This window comes from Procambarus clarkii, chromosome 62, assembly GCF_040958095.1.
Source record: "Procambarus clarkii isolate CNS0578487 chromosome 62, FALCON_Pclarkii_2.0, whole genome shotgun sequence".
In the NCBI taxonomy this organism is placed as follows: Eukaryota; Metazoa; Arthropoda; class Malacostraca; order Decapoda; family Cambaridae; genus Procambarus; species Procambarus clarkii.
This window is the reverse complement of record NC_091211.1, coordinates 18,836,862-18,863,584: the sequence shown is the minus strand read 5'-3', so window position 1 is coordinate 18,863,584 and position 26,723 is coordinate 18,836,862. Positions and strand designations below refer to the sequence as shown.

The 26,723-nt window shown below is 48.5% G+C and overlaps 1 protein-coding gene across 1 annotated transcript; it reads left to right on the top strand.

Annotated features, from left to right (window-relative positions):
* Positions 1–217: 217 nt before the first annotated feature.
* On the top strand, positions 218–10,732 carry LOC138354335 (uncharacterized protein DDB_G0287625-like). The gene is made up of 3 exons (XM_069308491.1): positions 218–369; positions 3,164–3,804; positions 10,548–10,732. Exons 1-3 carry the CDS (start codon positions 218–220, stop codon positions 10,730–10,732), a joined length of 978 nt encoding a protein of 325 aa, XP_069164592.1.
* The last annotated feature ends 15,991 nt before the right edge of the window (positions 10,733–26,723 follow it).

Here is a 26,723-nt window from a genome sequence, read left to right as displayed (position 1 = left end):
ATGGAGGGAGGGGGTTGATGGGGGGGGAGTGTCTAGGGGAGGGTTTGTAGGTCTAGGCGAGTTTTCTTTTTGTAAAGGGAAGCGGAGGTGAAGGGAAAATTTAGAAATGGGAAATAGTGTGAATTATGATAGGAGGCGGTTATTCATTTGTTGGGGGAGGGAGTTATGATCAGTACTTCATCTAGGAATTATGTATTGTCGGACTGGGCTTTCGTTCATGAGAGTAGGCAACATAGAGGACACGGCAAACCTCCAATCAGATGTAAATCAGGTCTTTCTGTGGGCTACAGAAAATAATATGGTGTTTAACGAAGATAAGTTCCAACTTATGCGATACGGAAAAAATGAAAATATAAAAACGGAAACCACGTACAAAACGCAGTCAAATCATAACATAGAACGAAAAGGCAATGTAAAGGATTTGGGTGTACTCATGTCGGAATACCTTTCTTTAAAGAGCACAATATAGTAGCCGTCACAACTGCAAGAAAAATGACAGGTTGTATAACAAGAACTTTTCACACTAAGAGATGCTATACCGATGATGATATTCTCAAAACGCTAGTGCTCTCTAGAGTGGAGTACTGCTGCACAATGACAGCCCCTTTCAAAGCTGGAGAAATTGCTGACCTGGAGAGCGTGCAGAGATCATTTACTGCTAGAATCCACTCAGTAAAATATCTAAACTACTGGGACCGACTAAAGAGCCTAAATCTGTATTCTCTTGAGCGCAGGCAGGAGAGATACATAATAATTTACACGTGGAAAATATTAGAGGGGCTGGTCCCAAACCTGCACACAGAAATAACACCACATGAGACCAGGAGGCATGGCAGGATGTGCAGAATACCCCCGTTGAAAAGCAGAGGTTCAACGGGTACTCTGAGAGAGAACTCTATCAACATCAGAGGCCCGAGACTGTTCAACACGCTTCCGCTACACATAAGGGACATAACTGGCCGATCCCTAACAGTGTTCAAGAGAGAACTGGATAAGCACCTCCAAAGGATACCTGATCAACCAGGCTGTGACTCGTACGTCAGGCTGCGAACAGCCGCGTCGAACAGCTTGGCTGACCAGTCCAGCAACCAGGAGGCCTGATCGACGACCGGGCCGCGGGGATGCTAAGCCCCGGAAGCACCTCAAGGTCAAGGCAAGGTAACCAGAGGCATGAGTCCTTCCTCGACCCATGTGCCCCCCTCTCCACTAAAGGTGGAGACTTAAGATTTTTTTAATGTCATTATGGCTCATTTGGGCACTCAGTTTCCATGCACCTGTGTCCCCTAGTGCGTGTGCCCCTTGTGCTAAATAAACTCTTTGTTTTCCCTGTCAATTCCTTTGAGAATCTTGTATGTGGTGATCATGTCCCTCATAACTCCTGTCTTCGAGCGACGTGTGGCGTAATTCCCGTTGTCTTTCCTCATAGTTTATACCCTTCAGTTCGGGCACTAGTCTGGTGGCAAACCTCTGAACCTTCTCCAGTTTAGTTTTATGCTTGACGAGATATGGACTCAAGTGCTGGAGCTGCATACTCCAGGATTGGTCTGACATACGTGGTATACAAGGTTCTGAATGATTCCTTACACTAATTCCTAAAAGCCGTTCTTATGTTAGCCAACCTGGCATATGCCGCTGATGTTATCCTCTTGGTGTGGGCTTCGGGGAACAGGGCTGGAGTGATATCAACTCCAGGTCTTTCTCTCTGATTCTAGAACAATTTCATCTCCCAAATGATAGCTTGTATCTGGCCTCCTGCTCCCTACACTTATCTATATTACATTACATTTGCATCGGGTTAAACTCTAACAACCATTTGTTGGACCATTCCTTCAGTTTGTCCAGGTCTTCTTGAAGCCTCATGCTGTCCTCCTCTGTCTTAATCCTTCTCATAATTTTGGCGTCGTCAGCAAACATTGAGAGGAACGAATCTATACCCTCTTGAAGATCGTGTGTTTACTCACCTAATTGTGCTTGCGGGGGTTGAGTTCTGGCTCTCGGCCAGAACTCAAACGAACGTTCGGAAGACCGGGCAAGGAGCGTCGCTCGACACTGCCAGCACATCTTAACATTTTGATGTGTTATGATTAGTATTTTTTTTTTTTGAGATATATACAAGAGTTGTTACAATCTTGTAGAGCCACTAGTACGCGTAGCGTTTCGGGCAGGTCCCTGGAATACGATCCCCGCCGCGAAGAATCGTTGCTACAACCAAGTACACATTTTACTGTTGAGTTAAACAGAGGCTACAGTTAAGGATTTGCGCCCAGTAAATCCTCCTCGGTCAGGATACGAACCCATGACAAAGCGCTCGCGGAACGCCAGGCTAGTGTCTTACCACTACACCACGGAGACTGGTATAGATCATGTTAAGATTTTCATTAGTATATTTTAATACAGCGTCGCATTTTGACGTATACTTTACCTAAGGCCAAAATTTGTCATGCTAGAAAACGGTAGCGGCTCTCGAAATTGACGTACTCTCCCGTTTTCTGTTTTGGGTCCTCTGGTAAGTAAGCATAATAGTACTTTAACACGACAGTTTCTTGACGCTGGAGGACAGGCTGCAAATCTAGGCGGGTACACTGCGTGGGGTTCCCGTCGGTTCCCGGGTCAACCACAGAAGGGTGTGCCATTTAGGTGTTAACGACCCCTCAGAATGCAAATGTGTAATGATCTAAGTACTAAAAATACTCTACTAAAAATACTCTGGACAAACAAATACAAAAACACTAGTTCAGACCTCATGGTGGTGGTGGGGGTAGCAATAGGAGCCGACCTCTCTTAAAAAGGGGGACATTGGAGCGGACCACGATTTCCCTATGACAGTTTCTTACCTTCCAGTGTTCACCCTGCAAGGTCAGGTGGGCTAGATAATTAGTAGCACCACCAAAAATACCACAAAATACAACAATTGTAGCAGTAGCAACAACCAAAGTAGCAGCAGCAACAACCAAAGTAGCAACAACCAAAGTAGCAGTAGCAACAACCAAAGTAGCAGTAGCAACAACCAAAGTAGCAGCAGCAACAACCAAAGTAGCAGTAGCAACAACCAAAGTAGCAGTAGCAACAACCAAAGTAGCAGTAGCAACAACCAAAGTAGCAGCAGCAACAACCAAAGTAGCAGTAGCAACAACCAAAGTAGCAGTAGCAACAACCAAAGTAGCAGTAGCAACAACCAAAGTAGCAGTAGCAACAACCAAAGTAGCAACAACCAAAGTAGCAGTAGCAACAACCAAAGTAGCAGTAGCAACAACCAAAGTAGCAGCAGCAACAACCAAAGTAGCAGTAGCAACAACCAAAGTAGCAACAACCAAAGTAGCAGTAGCAACAACCAAAGTAGCAGTAGCAACAACCAAAGTAGCAACAACCAAAGTAGCAGTAGCAACAACCAAAGTAGCAACAACCAAAGTAGCAGTAGCAACAACCAAAGTAGCAGCAGCAACAACCAAAGTAGCAGTAGCAACAACCAAAGTAGCAGTAGCAACAACCAAAGTAGCAACAACCAAAGTAGCAGTAGCAACAACCAAAGTAGCAGCAGCAACAACCAAAGTAGCAGTAGCAACAACCAAAGTAGCAACAACCAAAGTAGCAGTAGCAACAACCAAAGTAGCAGTAGCAACAACCAAAGTAGCAGTAGCAACAACCAAAGTAGCAGTAGCAACAACCAAAGTAGCAACAACCAAAGTAGCAGTAGCAACAACCAAAGTAGCAGTAGCAACAACCAAAGTAGCAACAACCAAAGTAGCAGCAGCAACAACCAAAGTAGCAGTAGCAACAACCAAAGTAGCAGCAGCAACAACCAAAGTAGCAGTAGCAACAACCAAAGTAGCAGTAGCAACAACCAAAGTAGCAGTAGCAACAACCAAAGTAGCAGTAGCAACAACCAAAGTAGCAGTAGCAACAACCAAAGTAGCAGTAGCAACAACCAAAGTAGCAGTAGCAACAACCAAAGTAGCAGTAGCAACAACCAAAGTAGCAACAACCAAAGTAGCAGTAGCAACAACCAAAGTAGCAGTAGCAACAACCAAAGTAGCAACAACCAAAGTAGCAGTAGCAACAACCAAAGTAGCAGTAGCAACAACCAAAGTAGCAGCAGCAACAACCAAAGTAGCAGTAGCAACAACCAAAGTACCAACAACCAAAGTAGCAGTAGCAACAACCAAAGTAGCAGCAACCACAGTAGCAGTAGCAACAACCAAAGTAGCAGCAACCACAGTAGCAGGAGGAGAGGGTTGCGTGCCTCTACCCTGGTTGACCTACTATTATATTGCTCCATTAGTCAAGTCAGCGCCACAACGGCTTGGGAAAAAATGGTTGGGTTGTTGGTGCTTTAACAAGTTACTCCCTCCAAGTTGGCGGTGGTGTAGCTCCCTCCAAGTTGGCGGTGGTGTAGCTCCCTCCAAGTTGGCGGTGGTGTAGCTCCCTAAGTTGGCGGTGGTGTAGCTCCCTAAGTTGGCGGTGGTGTAGCTGCCTCCAAGTTGGCGGTGGTGTAGCTCCCTAAGTTGGCGGTGGTGCAGCTCCCTAAGTTGGCGGTGGTGTAGCTCCCTAAGTTGGCGGTGGTGTAGCTCCCTAAGTTGGCGGTGGTGTAGCTGCCTCCAAGTTGGCGGTGGTGTAGCTCCCTAAGTTGGCGGTGGTGTAGCTCCCTAAGTTGGCGGTGGTGTAGCTCCCTAAGTTGGCGGTGGTGTAGCTCCCTAAGTTGGCGGTGGTGTAGCTCCCTAAGTTGGCGGTGGTGTAGCTCCCTCCAAGTTGGCGGTGGTGTAGCTCCCTCCAAGTTGGCGGTGGTGTAGCTCCCTCCAAGTTGGCGGTGGTGTAGCTCCCTAAGTTGGCGGTGGTGTAGCTGCCTCCAGGTTGGCGGTGGTGTAGCTCCCTCCAAGTTGGCGGTGGTGTAGCTGCCTCCAAGTTGGCGGTGGTGTAGGTCCCTAAGTTGGCGGTGGTGTAGCTCCCTAAGTTGGCGGTGGTGTAGGTCCCTAAGTTGGCGGTGGTGTAGCTGCCTCCAAGTTGGCGGTGGTGTAGCTCCCTAAGTTGGCGGTGGTGCAGCTCCCTAAGTTGGCGGTGGTGTAGCTGCCTCCAAGTTGGCGGTGGTGTAGCTCCCTAAGTTGGCGGTGGTGTAGGTCCCTAAGTTGGCGGTGGTGTAGCTGCCTCCAAGTTGGCGGTGGTGTAGCTCCCTAAGTTGGCGGTGGTGTAGCTGCCTCCAAGTTGGCGGTGGTGTAGCTCCCTAAGTTGGCGGTGGTGTAGCTGCCTAAGATGGCGGTGGTGCAGCTGCCTCCAAGTTGGCGGTGGTGTAGCTCCCTAAGTTGGCGGTGGTGTAGCTCCCTAAGTTGGCGGTGGTGTAGCTCCCTAAGTTGACGGTGGTGTAGCTCCCTAAGTTGGCGGTGGTGTAGCTCCCTAAGTTGGCGGTGGTGTAGCTCCCTAAGTTGGCGGTGGTGTAGCTCCCTAAGTTGGCGGTGGTGTAGCTGCCTCCAAGTTGGCGGTGGTGTAGCTGCCTCCAAGTTGGCGGTGGTGTAGCTCCCTCCAAGTTGGCGGTGGTGTAGCTCCCTCCAAGTTGGCGGTGGTGTAGCTGCCTCCAAGTTGGCGGTGGTGTAGCTCCCTCCAAGTTGGCGGTGGTGTAGCTCCCTCCAAGTTGGCGGTGGTGTAGCTGCCTCCAAGTTGGCGGTGGTGTAGCTCCCTAAGTTGGCGGTGGTGTAGCTCCCTAAGTTGGCGGTGGTGTAGCTCCCTAAGTTGGCGGTGGTGTAGCTCCCTAAGTTGGCGGTGGTGTAGCTCCCTCCAAGTTGGCGGTGGTGTAGCTCCCTAAGTTGGCGGTGGTGTAGCTCCCTAAGTTGGCGGTGGTGTAGCTCCCTAAGTTGGCGGTGGTGTAGCTCCCTCCAAGTTGGCGGTGGTGTAGCTCCCTAAGTTGGCGGTGGTGTAGCTCCCTAAGTTGGCGGTGGTGTAGCTGCCTCCAAGTTGGCGGTGGTGTAGCTGCCTCCAAGTTGGCGGTGGTGTAGCTCCCTAAGTTGGCGGTGGTGTAGCTGCCCAAGTTGGCGGTGGTGTAGCTCCCTAAGTTGGCGGTGGTGTAGCTCCCTAAGTTGGCGGTGGTGTAGCTCCCTAAGTTGGCGGTGGTGTAGCTCCCTAAGTTGGCGGTGGTGTAGCTCCCTAAGTTGGCGGTGGTGTAGCTGCCTCCAAGTTGGCGGTGGTGCAGCTGCCTCCAAGTTGGCGGTGGTGTAGCTGCCCAAGTTGGCGGTGGTGTAGCTGCCTCCAAGTTGGCGGTGGTGTAGCTCCCTAAGTTGGCGGTGGTGTAGCTGCCTCCAAGTTGGCGGTGGTGTAGCTCCCTAAGTTGGCGGTGGTGTAGCTGCCTCCAAGTTGGCGGTGGTGTAGCTCCCTAAGTTGGTGGTGGTGTAGCTGCCTCCAAGTTGGCGGTGGTGTAGCTCCCTAAGTTGGCGGTGGTGTAGCTCCCTAAGTTGGCGGTGGTGTAGCTCCCTAAGTTGGTGGTGGTGTAGCTGCCTCCAAGTTGGCGGTGGTGTAGCTCCCTAAGTTGGCGGTGGTGTAGCTGCCTCCAAGTTGGCGGTGGTGTAGCTCCCTAAGTTGGTGGTGGTGTAGCTGCCTCCAAGTTGGCGGTGGTGTAGCTCCCTAAGTTGGCGGTGGTGTAGCTCCCGAAGTTGGCGGTGGTGTAGCTCCCTAAGTTGGTGGTGGTGTAGCTGCCTCCAAGTTGGCGGTGGTGTAGCTCCCTAAGTTGGCGGTGGTGTAGCTCCCTAAGTTGGCGGTGGTGTAGCTCCCTAAGTTGGCGGTGGTGTAGCTCCCTAAGTTGGCGGTGGTGTAGCTCCCTAAGTTGGCGGTGGTGTAGCTCCCTAAGTTGGCGGTGGTGTAGTTCCCTAAGTTGGCGGTGGTGTAGCTCCCTAAGTTGGCGGTGGTGTAGCTCCCTAAGTTGGCGGTGGTGTAGCTCCCTAAGTTGGCGGTGGTGTAGCTGCCCAAGTTGGCAGTGGTGTAGCTGGCCAAGCTGGCGGTGGTGTAGCTTCCCAAGTTGGCGGTGGTGTAGGTCCCTAAGTTGGCGGTGGTGTAGCTGCCTCCAAGTTGGCAGTGGTGTAGCTGGCCAAGTTGGCGGTGGTGTAGCTCCCCAAGTTGGCGGTGGTGTAGCTCCCTAAGTTGGCGGTGGTGTAGCTGCCTCCAAGTTGGCGGTGGTGTAGCTGGCCAAGTTGGCGGTGGTGTAGCTGCCTCCAAGTTGGCGGTGGTGTAACTCCCCAAGTTGGCGGTGGTGTAGCTCCCTAAGTTGGCGGTGGTGTAGCTGCCTCCAAGTTGGCGGTGGTGTAGCTGGCCAAGCTGGCGGTGGTGTAGCTCCCCAAGTTGGCGGTGGTGTAGCTCCCTAAGTTGGCGGTGGTGTAGCTGCCTCCAAGTTGGCGGTGGTGTAACTCCCCAAGTTGGCGGTGGTGTAGCTCCCTAAGTTGGCGGTGGTGTAGCTCACCAAGTTGGCGGTGGTGTAGCTGCCCAAGTTGGCGGTGGTGTAGCTGCCTCCAAGTTGACGGTGGTGTAGCTCACCAAGTTGGCGGTGGTATACCTTATCAAGTTGGCTCTTCCACTGTCCCAAGTTAGTGCTTGGAACCTGGACTTAGCTAGACAGCATTTTGTCATTTGACTGTGTAGCACTTCCTCTCGGTGGCTTAATGCCTCTACAGCACATAACTCTACCAATATTTGACGTAGCTCAGCACAGACTTGTCTGTGGAACCTTCTTCTAGTTACATTTCCAGGGATCTGTGTAACGTAATGTAACATTGTGACGTGTACGAAATTGGCGTTACCTCATGTAATTGGCTGATTAACTTGGGTTGACCGGTGCATCGACGGCCTCTCTTCTCGAGTTGCGTTCGATCCCCGATAGCCCAAGTGGTTGGGGGTCGCGACCTTCCCTCTTGAGGTGCTTCCGGGGCTTAGTGTCCCCGCGGCCCGGTCGTCGACCTTCCCTCTGTCCTCATTCCCCAGCCTCATATTCTCATACCCCAGCACCAGATCCTCATGTACCAGCTCCATACCCTCATATCCCTAACAGGGGATTTACACCGAGCGGACAGCACGCTGGACTTGTGATCCTGTGGTCCCGGGTTCGATCCCGGGCGCCGGAGAGAAACAATGGGCAGAGTTTCTTTCACCCTATGCCCCTGTTACCTAGCAGTAAAATAGGTACCTGGGTGTTAGTCAGCTGTCACGGGCTGCTTCCTGGGGGTGGAGGCCTGGTCGAGGACCGGGCCGCGGGGACACTAAAGCCCCGAAATCATCTCAAGATGAAGCCATACTGTCTTAGCGCCCTCAGGTCATCATCTACTATCAAGGTAGAAACGGAGAGCCTCACTGCGGTGTATTATAACTATACGTGGAAGCTGACCTTATAATACAACGACAACATTATGTATTAAATGACAACATTCCCAAGTGCTTCTTCTTGTTCTTCAAATTGGTAGTTCGTGCAATTGCAGCGATCATTTCGTGCGGTGCCCCTGAGAGTTGACCGTGTGCGGCGGTGGACGGGTAGGAGGAAATGATCAACATCTTGCAACTTGGTGTGTTGCAAGCACAGGGAAGTGTTGTGTGTGTGTGGGCACGCACAAGAGAGCTCTGTAGTTGCAGACCTCCATGAACAACTGTCGTGAATGACCCGTCACCAAGTATCACTATAGCATTCCCTTCATATCTCCGTAAAACTGTAACAAAAAAAGTCCTTGCGAAGCAAAGAACTGCTGAAGGGAAGGAGAGAATTGGAATGCAGCGGAGGAGAGAACTCGGAGCCACGAACTGGTGAAGTTGGAATGGGAATCCAGTTTCACGAAGCCCTTTGAGCTATGCGAGGCTGGAATTTTAGAACAGGAGAAGTTGGAACTGGCATGTGCGGACTGGAGGAGGCGGAGACGGAAGAGGAGTGTGCGGGGTGTGGAAGAGGAGAGTGGAGGCACTAGTAGCCATGTACTAACAAATCCTCTAAGATGGCGGGTATTGGAGTACCTGAGGTACCTGGAGTCTGGCAGTGTTTGTGTGAAGACCTGCACCAGGTGGAGGGCTGGCGGAGAGCAGCGTGCCGGAGGTAAGGCCAAGGTTCCCCGCCCCGGCCACCCCGCCGTCTTGTCGGTGGCGGGGTGGTTGAGAGGTGGCGTCGGTGGCGGGGTTGGTGAGAGGTGGCGTCGGTGGCGGGGTTGGTGAGAGGTGGCGTCGGTGGCGGGGTTGGGGAGAGGCGGCGTCGGTGGCGGGGTTGGGGAGAGGCGGCGTCGGTGGCGGGGTTGGTGAGAGGTGGCGTCGGTGGCGGGGTTGGTGAGAGGTGGCGTCGGTGGCGGGGTGAGGACAGGTGGCGGTGGCAGTACTCACCTAACAGTACTCACCTAGCGTGACTAGGGAGAAGTGAGAGCTAACTATACCTCGTCTACTAGCCTGCCTGTAGCCGTTTCATAAGTAACTTTAGTAAAGTTGTAACTCGTTGTCAAGTGGACCATAAAGTTGTGGGTGGCGGGCACTTGCCCAACAGGTAACTCTTCAACACTCATCCATAACTTAACACTCATGGGGGCCTAACGGCAGAGTGAACAGCGCTCGGGATTCGTAGTCGTAAGGGTCCGGGTTCGATTCCCAGCGGCGGCGGAAATAAATGAGCAGTTTCTTTTACCCTAATGGACCTGTTCACCTATCAGTAAATAGGTACCAGGGAGTTAGACAGCTGCTACGGCCTGTTTCCTGGGAAGGGGATGGGGGTTGTGTGTGTAGGAAAAAAAAACCAGTTGATTGACAGTTGAAAGGCGGGACTAAAGAGCCAGAGCCCAACCCCGGCAAGCACAACTAGGTCAGTACTCTAATGTGCAGTAAACAAAAACAATTGAAGAAAACGAAATGAGAAGGAAAACAATGATGGGAGACAACAGTAAACGAAGCGAATGTGAATTATAATAAAACCAACAAAATATTATTTTTGCCCTTGTGGCCAAACTGGCGATGAGTTAAGGAGTGTAATTGAGGGTGTTGAGTAGTTTTACCGGGGCCAATTAGGGTGATAAGCACCTTAGTGACTGCTTCAGTAACCACAGTGTACCTGCAATTTGCAAGGTCGTTACCGGGAGCGCTTCATCCAAATCACTCAAGTCACGTTTTCGACTTAGTGATATGTAACCACTTGCGAAGCCGGTTCATCTTTTTCTTAATCGTAGCGGTTGTATGAGCTAAGCACTACGAAATTGTTTACAGCAGTAATACCTTAAGTCGTGAAGTCTCAAAAGCTCCTCAACTGTTTAATATACGTAAAACCGCTATGAGTAAGGAAAGATGTAGAGGTTTCGTAAGTCTTCGTGTAAATGCTTGATGACTCCTGTCCCCCAGGCTCGGTGCTGGCCGCCGCCACGTATGTTACCTCTGGCACCTTTGTACGTGGTGTATGAGGCTGTGATTCGCTTGGGCGTCATGTATGACACCTCTGACAGGTTTGGAGCCACACACCGGCCACATGTGCTCACAGGAATGCTGCTCCTACACGCACTGAGAGACAAAGGAAAGTTCGTGTATATATCTCTGTTCATTTGTATTCTGCCTGTGTTTGTGCGTGTCAGTTATAATGGCTGCGGCAGCTATCTTGCTGCGGCAGCTGCGGCAGCTATCTTGCTGGCACCAGCTGCGGCAGCTATCTTGCTGGCACCAGCTGCGGCAGCTATCTTGCTGGCACCAGCTGCGGCAGCTATCTTGCTGGCACCAGCTGCGGCAGCTATCTTGCTGGCACCAGCTGCGGCAGCCTTGACACACACAGGCGTGCATCAACCTTTGACCATGTACCCACTAGAACATCCTTGGAATATATTCACATTAGAACAGCCTCGGAACATACACACCAGCCCGTACCCCAGTGTGAGAGCCCCAGGGGGAAGGCTTACCCCAGTGTGAGAGCCCCAGGGGGGAAGGCTTACCCCAGTGTGAGAGCCCCAGGGGGAAGGCTTACCCCAGTGTGAGAGCCCCAGGGGGTAGGCTTACCCCAGTGTGAGAGCCCCAGGGGGGAAGGCTTACCCTAATGTGAGAGCCCTAGGGGGGAAGGCTTACCCCAGTGTGAGAAGGCTTACCCCAGTGTGAGAGCCCCAGGGAGAAGGCTTACCCCAGTGTGAGAGCCCCAGGGGGGAAGGCTTACCCCAGTGTGAGAGCCCCAGGGAGAAGGCTTACCCCAGTGTGAGAGCCCCAGGGGGGAAGGCTTACCCCAGTGTGAGAGCCCCAGGGAGAAGGCTTACCCCAGTGTGAGAGCCCCAGGGGGGGAGGCTTACCCCAGTGTGAGAGCCCCAGGGGGGGGGGGGGTCTGCCTAAGCCTCGACCCCTGAAGGGCCCTCACACTTAGGGAAGGTCACGTAGTTGACACTGCCGGTGACCTGGGTAATGCGACCACTTGGCAGTCGAGGACACGCATAAGCGGGTCAAGTTTAGATCTGGCTTCTAGTCCAGTGTGGCGGCACTTGACCTGCTCGATACAGCTGTCTACAGTGTCGGCGTTCGATCCCCGATGGTCCAAGAGGTTATAGGCACAGTTTCTTCCCTCTATCCTCGTATCCCGGCTCCTTGTCCTCATATCTCAGCTCCTTGTCCTCATATCTCAGCTCCTTGTCCTCATATCCCTTCTACGGGGCGTATATTTATTCTGGCGTGCCACTTTCTGCCTATAATTGCGTAACTCTGAGGTCTCAAGTTATGTTTTTGTATATTTTGTATTGCTATGAGAGATGTCATTGTACCATGTTGCGAGGCTCCACCACTGCTCTCCTCCATCACTACTCGCCACTGCTCGCCCGCAACTCACTCGAGTACTTGCCACTACTCCCCACCACTTCTCCCTACTCCCCACCTGTATCCCCCACCACTTCTCCTCCGCCCAGTAGAAGTGAGCAAGTTTTGGGACAAATCTACTAAAAAAAAGTTTCCCCGTTCGAAATTTTCAACTAGGTATGGCAGGATATCCTGTGGCCATTTATCACGGCTGAAGCAGCTTATTTTCCATGGCCCGGCCCACACACACTAAGAAAAAATCTTTTGTTATATTTGGCTCGTATATTCACCTCATGGAATGTGAAAGTATTATGGGATATATATATATATATATATATATATATATATATATATATATATATATATATATATATATATATATATATATATATATATATATATGTCGTACCTAGTAGCCAGAACACACTTCTCAGCCTACTATGCAAGGCCAAATTTGCGTAATAAGCCAAGTTTTCATGAATTAATGTTTTTTCGACTACCTAACCTACCTAACCTAACCTAACCTAACTTTTTCTGCTAGCTAACCTAACCTAACCTAACCTATAAAGATAGGTTAGGTTAGGTAGGGTTGGTTAGGTTCGGTCATATATCTACATTAATTTTAACTCCAATAAAAAAAAATTGACCTCATACATAATGAAATGGGCAGCTTTATCTTTTCATAAGAAAAAATTAGAGAAAATATATTAATTCAGGAAAACTTGGCTTATTAGGCAAATCGGGCCTCGCAGAGTAGGCTGAGAAGTACGTTTTGGCTACTAGGTACGACATATATATATTTATATATATATATATATATATATATATATATATATATATATATATATATATATATAATATAACTTTTAGACACACACACCCACCAGGAGACTCGAACCCTGACCATCAAGATGGCAGTTACGCACTCGTATCCACTACACCATACTCAGAGCCCTAAAGAGGTGGGAATTCCGGGGTATTTAACCCCACAAGATATCCCCCCCCCCCCCTCTGCAGGCAATGAGACAGTGAGGGCTCACTAACGTTTTCTATCAAGCCCAGTTATATACATACACACACAATATTATATGTGTGTGTGTATGGTGTGTGCATCCATGCATATTCTAGATGGGGTATCCGGCGGTGCCGGGGTCGACCCTGTGTTTGGGTCAATTAAGGTACCAAAAGGTTTCACTATGGGGCCGACTTCGACCCTCACTATGACAGTCCGTTCCTCTATTTTTATATATTACATTTGTTGTATTAACACATTTTGGTACATGTGCATATGTGCAGCTGCCCCGAGACTATATGAAGGGGAGTACAGTGTGTGTGCAGGGCCATGTGATCAGTAGTCTGCACTGACAGACTCTGCGTGTATTATGAGGATAACATTATTAACACAAGAGTGAATAAAGTACTGTAATTGCGAGTGTCGGGGCTTCATGCGCTGAGTGCCGTCCGTTGGAGCGAGTGTCAGTGCTTCATGCGCTGAGTGCCGTCCGTTGGAGGAGTGTCAGTGCTTCATGCGCTGAGTGCCGTCCGTTGGAGGAGTGTCGGCCCTTCACGCCGAGGGAGCTGGTCGTAGACATCTCGACCTGAATGAAAGGGACACTCTCCAGGCCGACATATTTATGCCGAGTAATACATGCGCTTGCACGCCCGCACGTGTCTTGTTTTATGGATCATTGAGTCATTACCGGGTGACCTATTAAAGTACTTGTTTATATTGGCCCTGTGCTCGGCAACAGCGTCCCCAGTAACAAGTCAATTATACTGGAGGTTTTCTTCTTCCTGTATAAATGAATCATCGCCGAGCGGCCTTGACGGGGAAATGGGAGATGTAAACAAATAGACATTCGTGTTGGGAGCGACGGCGCGTTCGTGTCGGGAGCGACGGCGCGTTCGTGTTGAGAGCGACGGCGCATTCGTGTTGGGGGCGACGGCGCATTCGTGTAGGGAGCGACGGCGCATTTGTGTCGGGAGTGACGGCGCATTCGTGTTGGGAGCGACGGCGCGTTCGTGTTGAGAGCGACGGCGCATTCGTGTTGGGGGCGACGGCGCATTCGTGTCGGGGGCGACGGCGCATTCGTGTCGGGGGCGACGGCGCATTCGTGTCGGGGGCGACGGAGCATTCGTGTTGGGGGCGACGGCGCATTCGTGTCGGGGGCGACGGCGCATTCGTGTTGGGGGCGACGGCGCATTCGTGTCGGGGGCGACGGCGCATTCGTGTCGGGAGCGACGGCGCATTCGTGTCGGGGGCGACGGCGCATTCGTGTCGGGAGCGACGGCGCATTCGTGTCGGGGGCGACGGCGCATTCGTGTTGGCGTTCGTGTCTCTGGAGAGAATGGGGTAGATGGTGAGCCAGCAGTTATGTTCACTGGTGGTGGTGGTGGTGGTGGTGGTAGACGAGGTGGTACGGCTGGCGTACGGGCGATAGCGGCGTCGGCGGCGTCGGGTGGCGTCAATAGCGGTAACGGCGGCGTCGGTGTCGGTAATAAAAAGGGGCAGATGTTATCGGTGACTACTTATTTGATAAAATAATGTGCCAAACCTGCTGGATTTATCGGGGGAAAGTAAAACCCGTTTAAACTAACAAACAGAAGACTTTATTATGCCACGTGTTGCCATGGTCTTACCAAAGACTAGTGTACTTGATTGTACACGAGAATGCGACCATGATGAGAGGAGGCCGTCGATGGGATCGAACCTGCGTTCTTGGCACACGCACTTCTAATAGTGTACTTGCTTTTTACAACCAAATGTTGGTTTTGTATATATCTGTTTTGCAAATAAATAACGTTCTAGTTTCAATGAAAAGAGTACAAGCAGCTGGGAGTTGCTTAGTTACAATACTCCAGTTTTTCAAAGAGAAAGAGAGAGAGAGAGAGAGAGAGAGAGAGAGAGAGAGAGAGGATGGATGAATGAGGGGCAGGGGAGGGTATTTTTGTTTACTAAGTGCAGTGAGTATACCATGAAGACCTGTAACTACAGTAGTTGGTGCATACAGATCGAGGACGATCTGCACGTGCACGAGCCAAGGAGACCCGTGCACGAGCCAAGGAGGCTGTGGTGAGGCACGTGCACGAGCCAAGGAGGCTGTGGTGAGGCACATGCACGAGCCAAGGAGACTCGTGCACAAGCCAAGGAGGCTGTGGTGAGGCACGTGCACGAGCCAAGGAGACTCGTGCACGAGCCAAGGAGGCTGTGGTGAGGCACGTACACGAGCCAAGGAGGCTGTGGTGAGGCACGTGCACGAGCCAAGGAGACTCGTGCACGAGCCAAGGAGACTCGTAAGACTCCGTAGAAGTTCTATCTCGACTTCTAAACACGATTTGATGATACGATATTATACGACGTTGACGGGATGAGTGAAAAATGTTGGCCGAGTGATGAATTGTGTGTCAGAGTGAACAAAGCCACTTTAGCCAGTCTTCGCCCATTAGTCATACGGCTAATCAATAGGGCGTCTCTTATTGTTTCGTATATTTAAAATTGTTTCGTCTGACGGCCTGGGTGATTAACGAAAGTGTGAAATGAGGCAGTTATGACGTAATGAAAAGCCGGGATTAATAACGTCTCCGCAATTCGTATCAGGAGGAGGAGGTGGGATTGATTTCGTCATTAAGAGTTTGGAGGGAGCTGAGAGAGGGAGGGAGTGAGTGCGTTGTATGGGAAGAGGCGGGGAAGGAAAGAGGGAGGGAGGGAGGGAGGGAGGGAGGGAAGGCGGGGGGGCGGGTAGGGGGGATGGGGGGAGACTGAAGATGAATCGAGAAATGCTATGAAAGATTAATACATCAAAGGCGATTGAAGCATCATTGCACAGACATTGCAGAATATCTCAACTGTTTAGTTTGCTACAGAAAGGTGTTTGTGTGCGTGTGTGTGTGTGTGTGCTTACCTAATTGTGCTTGCGGGGGTTGAGCTCTGGCTCTTTGGTCCCCGCCTCTCAACTGCCAATCAACTGGTGTACAGATTCCCGAGCCTACTGGGCTCTATCTGTGTGTGTGTGTGTGTGTGTGTGTGTGTGTGTGTGTGTGTGTATTCACCTAGTTGTACTTACCTAGTTGTGCTTGCGGGGGTTGAGGTCTGGCTCCTTCGGCCCGCCTCTCAACTGTCAATTAATCAATCAATTCCCCCCCCCCCAGCTGTCTAACTCCCAGGTACCTGTTACTGCTAGGTAACAGGAGCATCAGGGGTGAAAGAAACTCTGCCCATTTTTATTTCTCGCCGTCGCCCGGAATCGAACCCCGGTCCACATGATTACGTGTCTAGCGTGCTGTCCACTCAGCTGCCAACGTCCTTGTGTGTGTGAGAGAGAGATAAGGTAGCCAGCCTCTGTCTATATTACCTTTGGGACGGAAAAGAAACAGCACAGAGTAGGACAACAGTGACCTAACAGGAGGCACCGCCTATGGGACAACAGTGACGTAACAGGAGGCACGGCCTATGGAACAACAGTGACCTAACAGGAGGCACGGCCTATGGGACAACAGTGACGTAACAGGAGGCCCGGCCTATGGGACAACAGTGACCTAACAGGAGGCACGGCCTATGGGAACAACAGTGACGTAACAGGAGGCACGGCCTATGGGAACAACAGTGACGTAACAGGAGGCACGGCCTATGGGAACAACAGTGACCTAACAGGAGGCCCGGCCTATGGGACAACAGTGACCTAACAGGAGGCACGGCCTATGGGAACAACAGTGACGTAACAGGAGGCACGGCCTATGGGAACAACAGTGACCTAACAGGAGGCCCGGCCTATGGGACAACAGTGACCTAACAGGAGGCACGGCCTATGGGACAACAGTGACCTAACAGGAGGCACGGCCTATGGGACAACAGTGACCTAACAGGAGGCACGGCCTATGGGACAACAGTGACGTAACAGGAGGCACGGCCTATGGGACAACAGTGACCTAACAGGAGGCACGGCCTATGGGACAACAGTGACCTAACAGGAGGCACGGCCTATGGGACAACAGTGACCTAACAGGAGGCACGGCCTATGGGACAACAGTGACCTAACAGGAGGCACGGCCTATGGGACAACAGTGACGTAACAGGAGGCACGGCCTATGGGAACAACAGTGACCTAACAGGAGGCACGGCCTATGGGACAACAGTGACGTAACAGGAGGCACGGCCTATGGGAACAACAGTGACGTAACAGGAGGCACGGCCTATGGGAACAACAGTGACCTAACAGGTTGCACGGCCTATGGGACAACAGTGACCTAACAGGAGGCACGGCCTATGGGACAACAGTGACCTAACAGGAGGCACGGCCTATGGGACAACAGTGACGTAACAGGAGGCACGGCCTATGGGAACAACAGTGACCTAACAGGAGGCACGGCCTATGGGACAACAGTGACGTAACAGGAGGCACGGCCTATGGGAACAACAGTGACGTAACAGGAGGCACGGCCTATGGGAACAACAGTGACCTAACAGGTTGCACGGCCTATGGGACAACAGTGACCTAACAGGAGGCACGGCCTATGGGACAACAGTGACCTAACAGGAGGCACGGCCTATGGGACAACAGTGACGTAACAGGAGGCACGGCCTATGGGACAACAGTGACCTAACAGGAGGCACGGCCTATGGGACAACAGTGACGTAACAGGAGGCACGGCCTATGGGAACAACAGTGACGTAACAGGAGGCACGGCCTATGGGAACAACAGTGACGTAACAGGAGGCACGGCCTATGGGAACAACAGTGACGTAACAGGAGGGAAAGAGGTGAGCACGGGCGTAGGTTTATTATAAGCTGGCTGAAACAGACGGTGACTGATTATAACAGCTGGTCCCTGTGTCCTCTTATCTGAGGGGAAGCGGGAGGAAGGGAGAGAGGGGAGGGAAGAGGAAGCAGGAGAGACGAGGGGAGAAGAGAGAAGTAAGGGAAAGGAGGAGAAACAGGGGGAACAGAGAAGTATAGATGATGTATTAACACGAAGTACAGAGATAGCTTTCATAATAATTCCCTGTTGTCGGTGACAGGAAGCCTGTGTGAATACATTAGGCTGGTATCAACATGTTCCCTGAAGGAAGAAGTGCTGACTCTCCCAAGGATGCAATCCCTCAGCATTGACCTAACTTCCGGATACCTATTTATTGCTAGGTGAAGAGAGGCATTGGGTGAAAGGAAACGTGCCCCACCATTTCTGTCCCGCCCTGGAATCGAACCCGGGATTCCCGATTGTGCATCGAGAACCAAGTCCTGTAAGGGCTTTATCAAGTCCTAATAGTTACACCGGACTAGTTAGCTATTAATACCTTTATTGTACCTGGTGGAGGTTCTGAGAGTTTTTCTACCTCCCCAAGCTCAATTTGGTTCAACAGGCTGTTGCTCGATGCAGCCCGCATGACAAAATTGCTAGCGATTAACTATTTCTCAATACTATACTAATGAACAAATCCACAAGGGCCGTAACGAGGGTTCGAACCTACGTCCGAGAGGATCCCAGACGCTGCCTAAATCTGTACTAGATTAAGAATGAATACTATACTGGAATGTGTAGTTACACTACACATGGCCGTTGAACAAAGTCAACATCACCCCTCGCTACATATGAACTATGAGTGTTTAACTCCTTCCATATGTGCCCTCACTCCTGCACCTGGGCATCCTTACCCCTTATAAGCAGCTGCTGTGTGAGTATTACCCTGAGATACACCTGAGATACACCTGAGATACACCTGCCGGGCGCAACATAAGGTCCAGTAATGTCTTGTCTCACCTTGGTGTTGCACTGCGTCGTGTCTTCACTCGCTGCTCTCTTCACTCAGGCGTAGCCATGTTGAGGCCCAAAAATGTCATTGCAAAAAAACAAACAAGTTGATGAACCTCTTTCGAGCGTGCCTTGGGGAGAGAAGAGGGAGGGGAGAGGGGTGAGGGTAGAGGGGTGAGAGAGGGCCGGGGAAAAAATTTTGTGGTCGCGGCATTGCTATGAAGTCGAAGGTTCAAAGGTCAGATGGACCTCAACGCCAGAGCCGCTATACTGCAAAAGTATTCGTATATCCGTTGACATTCACCTCCTCGAGCGCCCGGATGATTTTTAATCAGAGTTCTTATGGATGCCCCGTATGATAATTTCAGGCCGTGTCGATCTACCTTTTTGTTTTCCCCCATCGCTTGCCAAAAAAATAATTCTTTCGACTCCACTAGCACCACCGAAGCGATTAAAGCTAACGTTGGCAGACATGATCATTAGGGATAGGCAGTTCGGGTCTGTTTATTCCGGGGAAAAAGGTTGGCATCCATGGACAGCCGCTTGAGTTTCATAATTGTTAATGTTTTGTTTATTTTTTCGATCTGCTTTTCCTAAATGATCATTAGGGATAGTCCAGCTGGCTCGGAATAGATACAGCGCCATTCTGCGTTGGTAACTTGAAGTCTGATGTTATTCATTTGTTTCAATACTGTAAAGTAAGTAATGAGTAACCCAGCAAATATAAGATTGTATTAATCAATAACCAAGCAGATTTAAGATTGTATTAATCAGTAACCAAGCAGATTTAAGATTGTATTAATCAATAACCAAACAGATTTAAGATTGTATTAATCAGTAACCAAACAGATTTAAGATTGTATTAATCAGTAACCAAACAGATTTAAGATTGTATTAATCAGTAACCAAACAGATTTAAGATTGTATTAATCAGTAACCAAGCAGATTTAAGATTGTATTAATCAGTAACCAAGCAGATTTAAGATTGTATTAATCAATAACCAAGCAGATTTAAGATTGTATTAATCAATAACCAAACAGATTTAAGATTGTATTAATCAGTAACCAAACAGATTTAAGATTGTATTAATCAGTAACCAAACAGATTTAAGATTGTATTAATCAGTAACCAAACAGATTTAAGATTGTATTAATCAGTAACCAAGCAGATTTAAGATTGTATTAATCAGTAACCAAGCAGATTTAAGATTGTATTAATCAGTAACCAAGCAGATTTAAGATTGTATTAATCAATAACCAAACAGATTTAAGATTGTATTAATCAGTAACCAAACAGATTTAAGATTGTATTAATCAGTAACCAAACAGATTTAAGATTGTATTAATCAGTAACCAAGCAGATTTAAGATTGTATTAATCAGTAACCAAGCAGATTTAAGATTGTATTAATCAGTAACCAAGCAGATTTAAGATTGTATTAATCAGTAACCAAGCAGATTTAAGATTGTATTAATCAATAACCAAACAGATTTAAGATTGTATTAATCAGTAACCAAACAGATTTAAGATTGTATTAATCAGTAACCAAACAGATTTAAGATTGTATTAATCAATAACCAAACAGATTTAAGATTGTATTAATCAGTAACCAAACAGATTTAAGATTGTATTAATCAGTAACCAAACAGATTTAAGATTGTATTAATCAGTAACCAAACAGATTTAAGATTGTATTAATCAGTAACCAAACAGATTTAAGATTGTATTAATCAGTAACCAAGCAGATTTAAGATTGTATTAATCAGTAACCAAGCAGATTTAAGATTGTATTAATCAGTAACCAAACAGATTTAAGATTGTATTAATCAGTAACCAAGCAGATTTAAGATTGTATTAATCAGTAACCAAGCAGATTTAAGATTGTATTAATCAGTAACCAAACAGATTTAAGATTGTATTAATCAGTAACCAAACAGATTTAAGATTGTATTAATCAGTAACCAAGCAGATTTAAGATTGTATTAATCAGTAACCAAACAGATTTAAGATTGTATTAATCAGTAACCAAACAGATTTAAGATTGTATTAATCAGTAACCAAACAGATTTAAGATTGTATTAATCAGTAACCAAGCAGATTTAAGATTGTATTAATCAGTAACCAAGCAGATTTAAGATTGTATTAATCAGTAACCAAACAGATTTAAGATTGTATTAATCAGTAACCAAGCAAACGTAAGATTGTGTAAAGAAGTAACTAAGCAAGTATCACAGTGTGTGACTGGTGCATGTTCTTGGAGAAGAGTTGATTGATACATCTCCATCACGGCCCCAGGTCTCCGTCACTACTTGTATAGCTTCAGGGAGAACCATACCACGAAGCCAGTGTGACTATGAAGCCCATATGGGGACAAGGAGCTACGGGTATGAGGTACCTCATCAAGGTATGGGGACAGAGAGGAGGAGTAATGGTGGTTAACTACTTGGCCCGTCGGGGGGTCTCGAACGCCGGTCTGCAAGAAGGGAAGCTGTTGTTGTACCGACCAGTTGAAGCACGTGCATCAAGATTTCCTTGCAATCGTTCCCTGGTCGCCCGAGAGTAAATGCACTGTCGATACAGACAGTCAGGTGAAAGTATTTTTCATTTACTGATGCACGGAATGTCGTATCAACACAATGTGTATTTCATCTACAAACACTAGTACCGATACGAACATTTCTACAAACTTGGGAGCACTTCTCCGAGCATACGAACACTTCCACGTGTCCTGGAAGTGTTCGTATGGTGGCGTTAACCATGCTTGTTAGCACTTGTACCACCATATTAAGACTCCTACCAATGTAATACTTGTTATCAAATTGTCAGTTTTTATGTACACAGATCTCTGTACAACCTCTCTACGGACTCGTGATGGCGCTGTTCGGTTATCTGTTTGTATTATTAACACGCTGTACTTACGCTGGTTTGCATTATATCCAACTACCGTATGTGAAGGGTTACGAAGTTTGTGTCAAGAGATACGTGAGGCTGTGACATGAGGCTAAGTCCTCATCTGGTGGGACGGGCAGAGAATGCGGGAGCGGGAGTATGTGATCAGTCGTCGTAACGGCGAATTATGAGAGTTTTTTGAGGATATCCTCAAGAACACGAGAGTAAATAAAGTGATTGCAAAGCTCCAGGTACCTCGTACCGGTAGATCTGAACGGTGACTGGACATTCACTAATTTTTTTTAACATATTTAGGTACATGTGCATTTGTGCAGCTGCCGTACACTATACGAAGGTGAAGTACAGTGTGTCTTACCCTCGGGCAGCTGCACAAATGCTAAGTGATGCTCAAAGACCCAATCACACAGGATGGTCAGTCACACAGAGGCATGTGATCAGTGGTCTGGCACTGGCAAACTCTGGCTGTATTATGAGGATATCATCAAGAACATGAACAGTGAGTAAGGTAGCGATGATATTAAAAAGTCGCCAAGGCTTTCTTTTTATTAATGCAGTACGTACATGTGCATTTCTGCAGCTACCCTAGACTATATGAAGTGGAGTACAGTGTGCTAAATAATTCCCATCACACAGGATGGTTAGTACTCTACGGGTTCGTGACGCACTCTTTCAATATCAGACGCGCACTATCTGACGCATTCTGTGGCATTACTGACTCCCAACGACCTGAAAGTACTAGTATAAAAAGCTATGATTTGTTCAGATCTGAAACCTATATCTATGGGCAGCACAAAACGTCCACTAGACTGTGCGACACAGTGGTTGCAAGGATCAGGTTGGGTTACAGTTACCTGTGGCAGGTGGCTTCAGGTGACGGATCTCCCAATCCTGAGCACTCCAGTTGCAAACTCTGTGAGCAGGAACTGCGGCATGATCTCCCACACTACATCACCGAATGCCTAGTTATTAGACCTTTCAGACCAGTTGGCATGAGGTACCTGGAGCTTTGCAATTATTTTATTCTCTCGTATTCTTGAAGATATCCTCACAGTGTACCCAAAATTTGCTAGTGCAGGCTACTAAATATATGGCCCTGTATGACTAACCATCCTGCGAGATGGGGACTTTTATTATCACTGCTGCCTAATTCAATCTTGTGTTGATGATATCCTTAAAATGCATCCGGAGTCTGTCAGTGCAGACCGCCTATCACATGCCTCTGTATGACTAACCATCCTGTGTGATGTTTTTTTTAGCATCACCTAGTTAGCTTTTTTGACACACTGTACTCCACTTCATATAGTCTAGGGCAGCTGCACTAATGCAGATGTACCTAATGTATTAATAAAAAAAAAAGTGGCATGTAAAGCACTCTACGGGTTCGTGACGCACTCTTTCAATATCAGATGCGCACACTTTTTTTTATTATTATTATTATTAATGTATTAGGTACATCTGCATTTGTGCAGCTGCCCTAGATTATATGAAGTGGAGTACAGTGTGTCAAAAAGCTAGCTACGTGATGCTAAAAGTCCCCATCACACAGGATGGTTAGTCATACAGAGGCATGTGATAAATAGTCCGCACTGGCAGACTCTTATTATTATTATTAACATCTTTATTAACAAAATTAATTACAATTTTGCCTAATCTGAGGATTTCAATTAATTCTTATTAAAGTGAGGATAATGGTGGTATTCACTGTCACGCAGGACAGAGGGTCATACACAAGACAATAGGTCTAAACTGTAGGCTGAAGCACATATATATATCATGGTAACAATCAATGTTTTAATGTATGAATATGTGAAAATAACTTTCTATTGTGCACTGCCACACAAGGGCAGGGATGGGTTCATAAGTGATGCAGCTTAGAAGTAATATAAATAAAATTGTTCTTCATTCTTTGAAATGAACAAGCAAATTTTGGGTAAATTGTTAGGATGTCGTTCAGAACACCTGAGTCAATGAAATAGTTACACAGTTGGTGGTACAAGAGGCCAGGAGGTCTAAAGTCCTCTACGGTTTCACATTCAACATTATTGTGTTCTAGTGAATGCATTTAAGGTTTATCACAGAGTTTACAATCTGAATATTCTGGTAGTGGCTCAGCCTCACTAACCTGCCAGATGTGTCTATAGCCAAGGCGAATTACCACAATGACTACATCACATTGCCTGGTCCGGTTACTGTGCTGACCATACAAATACCTATTATTACAAAACCTGTCATAGCTTTTAATACTGCAGCTTTCAGGTCTTTGGGTATTTCTTAGTTCTTCTAAATCTGAAGTAATTTCTTTAATTTGTATATTTCTAATAATTGCATTAGATAGTCCAAAGTCATAATCAATGTTTTCTTTCCTGCAAGCCTCATTGGCCAATCGATCTACAAAGTCATGTTTTCCAACTCCAACATGGGATGGATGGTGGATGCATTATGAGGATATCATCATCAACACAAGAGTGAATAAGGCAGCAGTGGTACTAAAAGTCCCCATCACACAGGATGGTTAGTCATACAGGGCCATATGTTCAGTAGTCTGCACTGACAAATTTTGGGTACACTGTGAGGATATCTTCAAGAGCACGAGAGTGAATAAAGTAATTGCAAAGCTCCAGGTACCTCATGCCAACGGGTCTGAAAGGTCTAATAACTCGACATTCAGTCATGTAGTGCGGGAGATCATGCCGCAGTTCCTGCTCACAGAGGTTTGCACCTGGAGTGCTATCTGGCGCATTCTGCGGGCCGTAACCCACTCTACGGGTTCATGACGCACTCTTTCGAAATTGTGATGTACTAGGGGGAGGTTTACTGTACTTTTAAAGCCCTGGTTGACGAGACCGCCAACTAGGAGGCCTGGTAAGAGACCGGGCCGCGGAGGCCAGTGATCCTCTGAACCACCTCATAACAACGACGACAAACGGGCAGTCCGTCCCCTCGAGCGTTCACAACGCCACTAAACTGATGTATACCAAACCACCCGAACCTAACCTACCACCCACCAATAGAAAACGTGACATCACACGTCCATTTTGCGAGACGCTTTAGTACACCAGTTTAGGGCCGTAGGGGTAATTTATACGCCAGAGCTACAATATATACGCTGCTCGAGTGGACGTACGCAGATACAAGACTATATTTACCCCCCCCCCCCACTATTAACGGAACCTGTTTCTCTCCAGTTGTCACATCCGTACAGAAACACGACCCAAGCAGAAACGCACTAACCCAAGCCACCCACCTAATCTGACCAGCCGATGTATAGAAAACGAGGATTATTGTGGGCAGCTACTTTCCATAGCTCGTTGTATTTGGTACGTTGGTTACTGTTCCGTGTGTTGATGAGCTTATATCTCCGTCAGTTGTGTATCGGGTCTTTCTGATACAGTGACGGTAGGGAGGCTTTCACACTAAATAATCCTACCTGTCTTACTAGGTGACCCTACCTGTCTACCAGGTGACCCTACCTGTCTGCCAGGTAACTCTGCCTGTCTACCAGGTAACTGTGCCTGTCTACCAGGTGACCCTACCTGTCTACCAGGTAACTCTGCCTGTATGCCAGGTGACCCTACCTGTCTACCAGGTGACCCTACCTGTCTACCAGGTGACCCTACCTGTATGCCAGGTAACTCTGCCTGTCTACCAGGTGACCCTACCCGTCTGGGTACCCGTGGCCACCTGGGACTCTAGGGGTGTGCAGGTGATTGTGGACCGTAGTTGGGAAGTTTAGACACTGGCGGAGTCTCTTTATGGTGTCTCCTGGTGAACGCACTCTGTCGAAGGTGGACACACTTGATGGTCTCCTTGAAGACGCACTTCTCTGTGACTTTGTACTTGTTAGTGCCAAGTGCACTTCAGAAACGCGTTCTAAGTGTCAAAGGACAAGACACTACTTGAGGAATACTTGGTAGAATTTAATCTAACAATTTCTAAGCAAATTTAAAAGGGCGTTTTTACCGCTTCAAATAACACTTACTGGCCACTTACTGGATATATATTGGGCACTTAATATGCACTTATTGGGCACTTAATATGGTCTTATTGGGCAATTAATATCCACTTATTGGGCACTTAATATGCAGTAATTGGGCACTTGCCGGACGAAGACACTTGCCTGACACCCGGACACCAGAAGATAAGCAGGCGCGCGACACACAAGTAACTGTGTGTCAGCGCGTCAGTCAGCACAAGTGTTCCGTGTTCCCTGCCTCCTCCTGACTATACTCAGCCTCTGGCGTCAGCAGTCAGCGGAGTCACTATACTAATAAGAACTGACGCTCTCTCAGCGGCTTTAGTATAGTGACGGACTGACGAATCATTCGAACCTGTCGTTTCCATAGGCTGCAGTGACCATAGGGTTCGGTGAAGTTAGTACTATATGCCCCGATAAGGGCCTAATATACCTCGTTAAGGGCCTAATATACCTCGTTAAGGGCCTAATATACCTCGTTAAGGGCCTAATATACCTCGTTAAGGGCCTAATATACCTCGTTAAGGGCCTAATATGCCTCGTTAAAGGCCTAATATACCTCGTTAAGGGCCACATCCCTTCTTGAGGGTCCCGGACCCCGTTAAGGGCTCAGTTAACCAAGGGTTCACAGTCGGCAGCGACTACACAGTAAAATTACAAAAACCTTTGGGACAACATTTCGGCAACATTCGTCTGCGAGATCAATCTCTGTAGCATTTGTAGAAATGTCAGCCAGTCGTCAACCATAGCCTGGATGTCAGCCAGTCGTCAACCATAGCCTGGATGTCAGCCAGTCGTCAACCATAGCCTGGATGTCAGCCAGTCGTCATCCATAGCCGTGATGTCAGCCAATGTCAGCAACTTCAGCGTGATGGCGACAGAACGGACGCAAAAAAGAATATTGGTAAATTTTATGTTTTCATTCTTGGAAGCGTATGCAGGCAGGACAAAATTGTTCAGTGACCCATTTACTACGGTGGGGGGAGTCTTGTGACTGTTGCTAGGAGTGAGCAGTGCAGAGTCCTGGCTGGTGCTGGGAGCCGGGGCCTTCACTGGACCAGGTGCTGGGAGTCGGGGCGTTCACTGGTCCAGGTGCTGGGAGCCGGGGCCTTCACTGGACCAGGTGCTGGGAGCCGGGGCCTTCACTGGCCCAGGTGCTGGGAGCCGGGGCCTTCACTGGCCCAGGTGCTGGGAGCCGGGGCCTTCACTGGACCAGGTGCTGGGAGTCGGGGCGTTCACTGGTCCAGGTGCTGGGAGCCGGGGCCTTCACTGGTCCAGGTGCTGGGAGCCGGGGCGTTCACTGGTCCAGGTGCTGGGAGCCGGGGCCTTCACTGGTCCAGGTGCTGGGAGCCGGGGC